At 41.7% G+C, this 11,114-nt stretch overlaps 1 protein-coding gene across 3 annotated transcripts in view; it reads left to right on the top strand.

Moving 5' to 3' along the window:
• WNT4 (Wnt family member 4) overlaps positions 1–10,860 on the top strand; it is a 56,549-nt gene extending 45,689 nt beyond the window's left edge. For 2 of the 3 annotated variants that reach the window (XR_012679800.1, XR_012679799.1), the window contains exons 3-6: positions 2,052–2,183; positions 6,083–6,225; positions 7,781–10,507; positions 10,742–10,860. Coding sequence is in view for 1 of the 3 variants with exons in the window: in XM_075189884.1 (XP_075045985.1) it covers positions 2,052–2,183; positions 6,083–6,225; positions 7,781–8,248 (743 nt within the window). In the remaining 2 variants the exon portion in view is untranslated. Of the gene's footprint in view, positions 1–2,051; positions 2,184–6,082; positions 6,226–7,780; positions 10,543–10,741 lie in introns of those variants that run through there. The other variant, XM_075189884.1, reaches the window with a different exon arrangement.
• Positions 10,861–11,114: the final 254 nt, after the last annotated feature.

Below are 11,114 nucleotides of genomic sequence, written 5' to 3' on the forward strand. Positions count from 1 at the left end.
ATATTTTCTTGATCAACTGCGGCAGTGATTTTATTTTATTTTTAAGAAAATCATCCTTAACGCAAAACAGATTGACAAACACACTCCTAAGTGCTGGTCTTGGCGTTACCTGACATCTACTCATCTCAAAAAAAAAACAAAAAACGTCCAAGCTTGTTGGACTAATGTTTTTGGGGGATATAAAAAATGAATTGTACAACTAAGGATGCCTGTACAGTCTTGCAATTGCAGGACACAATGATAGATGAAACAGCAAACATCCAGATTTACAGTGAAAGCTTTTCTCTGAACTAGATATAATAAATATTTGGAGAAGAATGCTACAAGGGTAAACTGGGACAGCTGTTAGGATGTCCTGTGACCCAGGACTCTGTACTTTTGCAATTAGACATAGGAATATACAGTAGTTTAACAGCAACTGCTATTTCGGTTTTTTCCTCTTGATGCAGCTCATAAAGAGGACAGGAAAACGTTGACACAGATTCTAGCTGTCATGTTGCAGAATGTACTAAATAAATGATGACTGGAATCTGATTGGTTGCTATAGGCAACATCTCCACTTTTTGAAACCTGCAGCTTGATAAATTTACCACTCGGTCTGCTCCTGAGCATTATTGGGAATGTAGAACATTAGGATTTCCAGGTCTTCCTGAAATAAAGGTGTTCAGGAAAGTTATAAGAGATGAGTGACCCAGAATCACTTCCAGCACTTCCATGGTTTAATAAGGTGGGTGGAGCTTGACGACACAGTTTAGTTTATGGTCCCACCCACCTTGCAGCAGGTAGGTCCTCCCGAATCGCCTGCTTTCTAGGGAGTCCTGAGGTCTCCCCCCTAATATGGGAGTCTGCTGGACATATCGGGAGAGTAGGCAAGTATGCTTCATATACATAAAAAGGCCAGGTTCACTTTATTACAGATTAAAATACAAGTATTTTCTTTATACAATGTGGGCAGCCCCCTCTTGCACTCCAGTTTGTACATGGAGGGTGCAGAGGATCAATGTCTTCTTTTGTATTTATTTTTTTATATATATGTGACATGGTTAAGCTTGGAGACCTTCTTGGCACTGTTCGGGGGGGGGGGGTGAGGCATATTCAGACTAGACAGCAAAGTGTTTAAATCTGAGTCTGACCCCCATGTTTTTTATGCTGTGTGATACATCCCTATTTCTTCTTCATAATTCTATAATCTAAATCAGTGTTTCCCAAACCCAGTCCTCAGGGCCCCCTAACAGTGCAGGTTTCCCATATCTCCTTGCTGGAGCACAGGTGTCCTCATTACTGACTGACACATTGTAACAGATCCACAGGTGGTAGAATTATAATGTGTGAGTCAGTAATGACTACACCTGTGCTCCAGAAAACCTGCACTGTTAGGGTAGCTGAGGACTGAGTTTGGGAAACACTGATCTAAAATTATCATTTGGCCATTTGGGTGCACTGTTTCATTGCTGTATATGGCTGATATTTAAAGCAGTTTACCACCTTCATACAACATTAATCTAGTGACTTATACATGACCTCCTGCAATTCTTACTGCATTGATTTTTCTTTCTTGCATCCTTGTGTGCATTTCACCAATACATTTATATAATCAGGCAGAGTTGTTTATTTGTTTTGCCCTTGGATACAACAAAGAAATGCTTTCTGGTTGCAAATGTATCCAGCGCATAGGAGAGCTGTGTCATATCAAAAGGTAACAAAAATATGCAAATAGTCAATGATCTAAATACATACCTGAATAACAGGCCAGAAACTATAAAACAATGAATTAAGTAAAACTAGCAGGAGGGTATGTACAAGCCATTGCACAAAGTTGTCTGAGGGTGAACCTCCCCACCCCCTAACTATAGATGGACAGATGTTGAGATGGGACGAGTTTGGTTTTCTAGCACTCAGAACGGGCAACCAGCCCACAGGGGCCCAATTCTGCCAAAAATGATATGTACACAATGCTTATAAGTGTGGACTATTTTCATCCTATACCAAGTAGACAATAATTAATGATGGGTTAGTGATTTTTTTAATAGCCCGTCATCTTTCTATTCCAGGCACCAGAGAAGCAGCTTTTGTTTATGCGATATCGTCAGCGGGAGTCGCCTTCGCCGTTACCCGGGCGTGCAGTAGCGGAGATCTAGAAAAATGCGGCTGTGATAGGACCGTGCACGGGGTCAGCCCTCAAGGTAAATACACATAATTATAGTGTGTTATCACATACAGGCTAATGGTTCAGCTCAAACCAAGGAAAATCCTTTTAATATAGAGGTGGAAACAGACCCATGATTAGTGAGATAATGAGTCTGATGTAACCAGCATGTTTATGCTTAACTAATTTGTCTCAGCCTGCCATAGTATCAGTCCCCTATAGCTGTTCTGAGCTGGTAGGATTAAAGAGCTGGGGATAGAATCCTTCATCTACATTATTTATATTATTATTATTATTATTATTATTATTATCTTTGACTTATAAGGCGCCACAAAGGGTCCGCAGCGCCGTACATTACATATACAGAAAACAGAGAACCAAGACACAACATGATACAAAAATATATACAAACAGGGTAAAGCAAATCAGATTATTTCTGGGACAGATAGTGAAAGAGAAGGTAGAAATCAGCGAGAAGAAGGCCGAAGCTTAAGAAAACAGAGATCGGGAAGCAGGCCAAGAGGTACAGGGGGTGATGGAATAGTAGAAGGAGGAGGAAAGGAAAGCGGGCCCTGCTCACGAGAGCTTACATCCTAAAGGGAAGGGGGAGACACAAATAGGGTGGTACTAACTGGGGGAGAGAGCCAGGACAAGGAAGTTAGGAGGAGGACTGATAGACTGGAATAAAGAAATGAGACTTAAGGGCACGCTTGAAGCCTTTGAGAGTAGATGCTATCTGATGGAACGTGGAAGATCGTTCCACAGCTGGGGAGCAGCCCGGGCAAAGTCCTGAAGACGAGAGTGAGAAGAGGTGATCAGTGAAGTAGTGAGGCGGCGGTCACAGGCAGAGCGGAGGGGGCGGGTAGGAGTGTAGGTAGAGATGACATTGCGATATTTATATCGATTGGCCGGGGACTGAGCATCCTTGGCGGCAGAGGAAGTCGCCAGGTAGGATGTGACCAGGTATGAAGTTCATGGGCATTCCTAGGATGCTTTCTATGGACAGATATTCCCCACTGCTGCCAAGCCCACCAGCCAATCGCATAAATATAGGGGTTCAGTGCCCTTTTAAAAGGAATGTCCACGTTAAAAATTGTCGTGACCATCATTCCGTGTCTGTCTATCAGTTCCACGAGGGTTCTCATTTTGGAACTCTGTAATTAGCAAGGTCCGACCCCCTGGAGAGCAATGGTCCACTGTCGTAGAGGTGCAAACAATCAGGGTGAGAGGCTGCTCCTGATTGGATGACCACAGTGATCCATACTACTGTTACCCAATGGGAGGATGGTAATACAACTACATTCCTTTTTAAATTCTTTGACTTGCATCATACCGGAAAGTATAAGGAGATTAAGGCCATTTCATATTTTCTAATACTACATAAGTATGAGGTATTGACTTGCCTCTTGGGTACATGAAATACTTTGCACAGATTGATGGACTCTAAATGCAAATGAGTTCATCTATATTTTATTTATTTTCACAGTTTCACACCGGAAATAAAACATTGCGCCTTGATAATCCTTGTTGTGTAAAAGAATCTTTATAGTGGAATTTGGTACAGCACTCTCATGCCCTAGGCTGACACTAGTTACAGATACCTGTGTCATTAATTTCGCACCTAGTTACTCATTTGAATGTTATTATACAGCTCCCTGGCCATGACAGCCTAGGGGTCATTTGGTTAATAAATAGTTGAAAAATAAATGACTCGGGTAATTATTGTTGTTTTAAACTAATAGGGGAATGTTTTGCAAAACCAATATAATGCAGGGTGTGCATGGTCAGGCAATACCATGTTGTATTTTACCATTGTAAAATACAATATATCAAAGCCTGAAGAGAAGTAGTATTTGTTTCTACAAAGGATAAACTGTACGATAGCAATAGAAAGCCACTGATATATTTCCTGTTTGTCAGGAGCTCGCTACAAACATAGCAGCAGGTTTAGAAAAGTGATGGGCAATGGGATTTTTAACAGGTGCCTCAGAAGTGTCTTTTTGGTTCTTAAAGGTCACATATTAGACCATCGCTCATACATACGTTACCCTATACCTGTGTACTCTGTCCCACATTGTGACATTATGTTCAGATCAGGGGTGGATCTAGACTTTATTTTTATGGGGCAATTTAGCATAGCCACGCCCCTCCCCTCTGATTGGTTGACCCCGCTCCCTCCTTCACTTTGATCGGCCGCAATTCAAAGGAATGTGGAGTGCTGTTACGGTTTGCCCCTGGTTCAGATACAGTCACAGAATCATCCGTGATTGGCTGACGTAGCAGGTCACCATCCAATCGTGGATTACCTTGTGAGTGTTATTTCATTCCAAAATATTTAGACCACTTTTTTAGCATTCTGTGAAACATTGTTACACTTTTTTTTGGTTCATTATCTCCCCATGCAAATTTTATCTTTTATTAGCATACATATGTAAGTGAAATGTGTGGGCAAAAGCAGGGAAAAGTACACGTTATCAAAACTCTCCAAGGTTAGTTTATGGTAATTGTAGTGCACCTCCTACTTATCAGCCCCAAAATGTAATACTGTATTTCTATAAATATAGGGCCTGATTTATTAAGGAAAGTAAAACAGAAAAAAGGAGTAAAACTGCTCTTGGACAAACCATGTTACAATGCAAGGGTGCAAATTAGTTTATTTTGCATGTAAGGAAAATTCTGGCTGCTTTTTCATGTCGCACACAAATACTTGATAGCTTTATTTTTATACTGAAATTTAAAGTTGATCTAGGACATGCCCTACCCCAACTATAAATCTGTCCCCACATTTTATATTTACCTCCCCCCTCCAGTGCAACCTGGTTTTGTCCAGGTGTAAAGTTAATCATTTTTGTGCTTTAATCAGGCCCATAGGGTATAGAGTATGTGTACTGTACACAAGATTTTTTTCCATGTATAGTGCTGGTAACAAGTGTATATATTGTATGTACAGTTGGACTGGTACTTATGGCCACAAACATTTAAAGAGGGAGGACGAGAGGGAAGGAGAGGGCGTATAAGGGTTTGCTGGCGCAAATGCGACTTCTGCAGACTGAGACGCATATGCACCCGTCAAAAGACGGGAAACTTAGGGGTGCTCTGACACTGATGTAAATTACTGATGACCATGAGCTCAGATGTGTTTGGTCAGCATACTCCTGTAAAATGTGTCTTTTTTGGGATGCAGTTCCCGTCTGCGTTTTTAGACAGAAATTACGTCCAACTCTACATGTCCCTGTATGTTTATATTTTTATTACCTTTTGGAGGGTTTGAGAAGTTGAAGCAGTTTCCGATGAGTCTCCTTATTATCATCCCTAATAGACTGTGTAAGCTGGATCTAATAGTAGATGATAAACCCTCTATAGATCCAGATTAAAGTGTTGCTCGGCAGTAAATCCTTGATTCATTGTTCTCTCTTGGCCTCATTTCTGTTGTCAGCTGTTTTGTTATAGCGCCACTAATTCCGCAGCGCTGTACAGAGGATATTTATCACGTACATCAGTCCCTGCCCCATTGGAGCTTACAGTCTAAATTCCCTTACACATAAACAGACACGCAGGCTAGGGTCACTTTGATAGCAGCTAATTAACCTACTAGAATTTTTGGGAATGTGGGAGGAAACCGGAGCACCCGGAGGAAACCCACACAAACACGGGGAGAACATACAAACTCCACACAGATCAGGCCTTGCTCAGGAATCGAACTCGTGACCACTAAGCCACCGTGCTGCCCTATAACCCCATTGAAGGCTGTATAAAGTGACCACTTGGCTGGAATTAAACATAAGCGCTTCTGGGTCAATGACAGAACGCAGCAAAGGGGGTGCAAGCGGGCGCTGTGTCATTCAATATAGGATGCTTATATATGCCAGGAATATTAGCAGCGTTGCAGTGCATTTTAATATAATTGTTAATCAAACATTCTCCATCGTCCTTTAGGCTTCCAGTGGTCCGGCTGTTCGGACAACATTGCATACGGTGTAGCCTTCTCACAGTCGTTCGTAGATGTGAGAGAGAGAAGCAAAGGGGCGTCATCCAGTCGAGCTCTCATGAATCTCCACAACAATGAGGCAGGACGCAAGGTAATGGGTTCTTTTGTTATCCTAATTAAAATAAGTTTTATTTTCTAACTAAATTAAGTTGTGACACATAAAAAGTAATGTGCGGCTCTATGATTCTCTATCAAATAGATTGTACCACTTACCACTCTGTATTATCCATCATCGGCTAATTCCACAGATCTGTACAGAGAACTCGCTCACATCAGTCCCTGCCCCATTGGAGCTTACAGTCTAAATTTCCTAATATAGAGAGAGACTAAGGTTAATTTAGTAGGTCAATTAACCTACTAGTATGTTTTTGGAGTGTGGGAGGTAACCAGAGGAATCCCACACAAACACGGGGAGAACATACAAACTCCACACAGATAAGGCCATGGTCGGGAATTGAACTTACAACCCCAGTGCTGTGAGGCAGAAGTGCTAACCACTAAGCCACTGTGCTGCCCATATTGTTTATGTACTGTTTGTTCCCAATTGTAAACCACTATGGAATTTGCTGGTTCTATATAAATAAATAGAGGATGATGATGATTATGATGATGATGAAAGTGTGTGTTTAAGGCATAACTACACATTAATATACAGCACTGACTTCTCATTCACAAAAGCGCTTACATACTGTATATAACAATATTTGCCTAGTAAACAAAAATTCTAAAACCTCCAAAGATCCCTCAACGAAAAGAGGGATTTAAATGGCATAACATAACAGACACAGATGATTTAAACTACCGTCAAATCAGTAAGTGATAGCATGGATTAATTTAAAGATTAAAATATATTTAAATGATACCAGTATTTTTCAGCTTTCCCAAGAGCACTTACAGTTTCCAACCACTGTGTAGTAATACGTACCAACCAATCAGATAGTTGCTTTCATTTTTTAAAGTGTACTCAAAAAAGTGACAGAATCTGATTGGATGCTATGGGTTCAGGTACCTGTAAACTAGTTTCCATACATGTCCAGTTGTATTTTGTATATCACTTGTAACTAAAAGTTAGATGGTATTATACATACTTGCCAACTCTCCCGGAATGTCTAGGAGACCCCCGAATTTCGGGTCGGTCTCACGGACTCTCGGTAGAGCAGGAAAGTCTCCTGCATCCCGCAACTGCGTTCCCAAAATGACGCGTCATTTTGGCCCCAGGGCAGATGCCAGCCTGCCCTTGCTAATGAGTCCATGACCCTATCTACCCAAATCAAACTCTTATTTGCCCATGCAATCCCCATGCAGTGCTAGACCACGTGCCTTTGCCAAATGAAGATCAGGATGGTCCCACAACAACTTCCTGTAGTGTTGGGAGGGTCAAGGCCATTGTTCCATCCTGCATACATAGTTCCTGTTTTAGCTGCAAAACTAATACATTCAACCCTCGGTTAATTGTGCTGTGATAAAACATGCTCTTGTACTTAATCTTCCATTATTTAACATGTACTATAATACAACAATGCTTTCCTATTATTTGTCTCCACGGTTATCAGCACAGACATTTGAGGCTCCATGGTAGCCGTATAACTATTGGCGTGGGTTCGAGCTGAAATGGTCCACTAAAATATTGCTCCTTTTATTATTAGGCCATCCTTAACAACATGCGAGTGGAATGCAAGTGCCACGGTGTCTCGGGATCTTGCGAGGTGAAGACTTGCTGGAAGGCCATGCCCCCGTTTCGCAAAGTTGGAAACGTCCTGAAGGAAAAATTTGACGGAGCTACGGAAGTGGAGCAGAAGAAGATCGGGACAACCAAAGTCTTGGTTCCTAAGAATTCTCAGTTCAAGCCGCACACGGACGAAGACCTGGTGTACCTTGATTCCAGCCCAGATTTCTGCGACCACGACTTAAAGAATGGAGTTTTGGGAACTACTGGCCGTCAATGTAACAAAACCTCCAAGGCTATCGACGGTTGCGAGCTCATGTGCTGTGGTCGAGGGTTCCACACGGAAGAAGTCGAAATAATAGAACGGTGCAGTTGTAAGTTCCACTGGTGCTGTTTTGTCAAATGTAAACAGTGCCACAAAGTGGTGGAGATGCACACGTGTCGGTGATCAAACGTATTTAAGCAGAAAGGACAATTTGGACCTCTCCACACCACCGACGTCATTCCTCCCACCACGACAGGTGATGCTCTAGAGACTGCAAAAACATGATGAGGGACGATTAAATATTTTTTTTTTATTTTTTTTTTTTAAAAAAAAATAAAAAAATAAAATATTTAAAGTCCCAAAATATCATTGATGTATATTTGTATTCTTCTTCTTATTTATTGCCGACAAAACATTGAGGTTCTGCGTCAGCGCTTCCCATCTACATGTGGTGGAAATTACTTTTATTGTTGCTGCTTCTACGGGGCTGGAGACTGAGACACGACCTACAAAAAAAACTGCTGAAGGAACGGAACGCCAACGATATGCGAAATGAAACATGAGAGTCTGAGAAAACTTACATAGGATGACCACTATCCACCGTGTTATTCCAGTGACATTTAACTAACTTCCACCAAATGACCAAAATAACGCACGAAAAAAAACCTTCATTATATTTTTTAAAACGGAAACAAAAATGTTAGCATAGGTATTTTATATCTATATCAATGTATATAAATATATATTCGTGTTTTCTATTACAAATATTTCTGTACAAGAAAGATTATTAAGCAAAGTGTGAGATCAATACACAGGTTTTAGCATATTTTCTCATTCTCTGAGGACAGACGATGGACAGATATGTACGCTGGTTTTTTGCATAGAATTGTTACTAATACTTTATCTGTGTGTTTCCTGCTGAATTGTTTGGGTTATATAGTACAAAAAATGAATGAAGCAAAACTGCTGCCTTGGCATTTAAGTTAAAATTCTGGAACAAGTAGAATATGCTTTATAGATGTTGGGGGTTTTATAGTATTTTGTTTATATTTTTCTACTTTTTTTCTACAGTAAATCCCTGGGTCCAAATAAGGAAACATACTTAAACAATTTTCTGTTAATTGGGCAGTATTGGTAACTCATTAAACCCATATAAATAAAAAAAAACTTATAAAAACCTATATAAATGTAAACAACTTTTTTTTTGAAGGATTTCTTAATGCAACACAGTTATTTAATACAAGCCACAAAATAAGTTTTATCAGATGACGTGTTTTATTGGATGACGCTGTAGCGCAGATTTGCAATAGAGAGTGAAACCTGCACAGCCCAGGATACAAGTTGTTTAATCACAATATGGTAGTAGAATGAACACAATCAGGCAAGTGCTTAGATGCCAACTCTCCTGGAATGTCCGGGAGACTCCCGAATTTCCGGTAGGTCTCCCAGAATCCCGGGAGAGCTCTCTGTTCTGCCGCATCTGCCCACTTCAATAAAATTAGAGCCAGCATGTATGGGCAGAGGGGGCAGGGCTTCACAGTTTGCATCATTTTGGCCCCGCCCCCAGTGCTGTAAAGCTTTCTTTAGCACTGTAAAAAGACCCAAAACAGGCATATGTCATAGGGGGCGGAGCCAACATGATGCAATTTGTGAAGCCCCGCCCCCTCTGCCCATATACTCCTTGTTTACTCCAGGATCTCCCGGACCCGGCCAACATAAGGTTGGCAAGTATGGCTTATATGTGACATTGCAGGTCCTACAGGCAAAGCTTCTGAGGCATTGGGCCTTCCAAGGGTCTGACACCTCGTTTCAGAATGTCTGCATGATGTAGTCCATTTATGCACTATGTGCATATCATCATCAGTATCATTTATTTATTTATATAGCACCACTAATTCTGTAGCGCTGTACAGAGAACTCACTCACATCAGTCTCTGCCACCAATTGTCTGTAGGGCCACTCGATCATAACTGGCTGATGGAAATCCTTAACCATTCTCTGTAAAGTAACTGTAAGTGATTAATATGTCAACCCTATATAAATAAAACATAATAATAAAATATAAAAGACCCTCATATAGACGAGCCATGACATAATGTAAGGAAAGCATTCAGATCTAAAGTTGTAGTAGAACATTTCCTTGTTTATGAAATAATCAGTGTAAGATTTTAATGTAGCTTTGCAGGAGAGTACTTACCGCTCACAGGCTATTTATGCAATACTGAAATGCTCTCAGGTGAAAGGAAAGATACAGAAAATGTCTCCATCCTAAAATAGTTTTCCCTGATGCAACGTCCTCGATTCACCAATGAACAATGCTGCTTGGAGGGAAGAGTCATTGTTTCATGCTCATTTTTAGCGCAGTTAAAGATTTGCACCATTGTTAGTGGGTGTAAATTACCCGTTATCTCAACCATGACCTTTTTTACCGCTCATTGGAAGGTGTGGGCGGGAGGTATGTCCTGCTCATTGGAATGTATGGGAGGTATTTCCCGCTCATAATAAGGTGTGAGTGGGAGGTATGTCCCACTCATCGGAAAGTGTGGGAGGGAGGTTTGTCCCGCTCATTGGAAGGTATGGGAGGGAGGTATGTCCCACTCATTGGAAGGTGTGGGAGGGAGGTATGTCCCGCTCATTGGAAAGTATGGGAGGGAGGTATGTCCCGCTCAACGGAAGGTATGGGAGGGAGGTATGTCCCGCTCATCGGAAAGTATGGGAGGGAGGTATGTCCCGCTCATCGGAAAGTATGGGAGGGAGGTATGTCCCACTCAACGGAAGGTATGGGAGGGAGGTATGTCCCGCTCAACGCTCAACGGAAGGTATGGGAGGGAGGTATGTCCCGCTCATCGGAAAGTATGGGAGGGAGGTTTGTCCTGCTCATTGGAAGGTATGGGAGGGAGGTATGTCCCGCTCATCGGAAAGTATGGGAGGGAGGTTTGTCCCGCTCATTGGAAAGTATGGGAGGGAGGTTTGTCCTGCTCATTGGAAGGTATGGGAGGGAGGTATGTCCCGCTCATCGGAAAGTATGGGAGGAAGGTTTGTCCCGCTC

This window comes from Mixophyes fleayi, chromosome 11 (genome assembly GCF_038048845.1).
Source record: "Mixophyes fleayi isolate aMixFle1 chromosome 11, aMixFle1.hap1, whole genome shotgun sequence".
NCBI classification, from domain to species: domain Eukaryota; kingdom Metazoa; phylum Chordata; class Amphibia; order Anura; family Limnodynastidae; genus Mixophyes; species Mixophyes fleayi.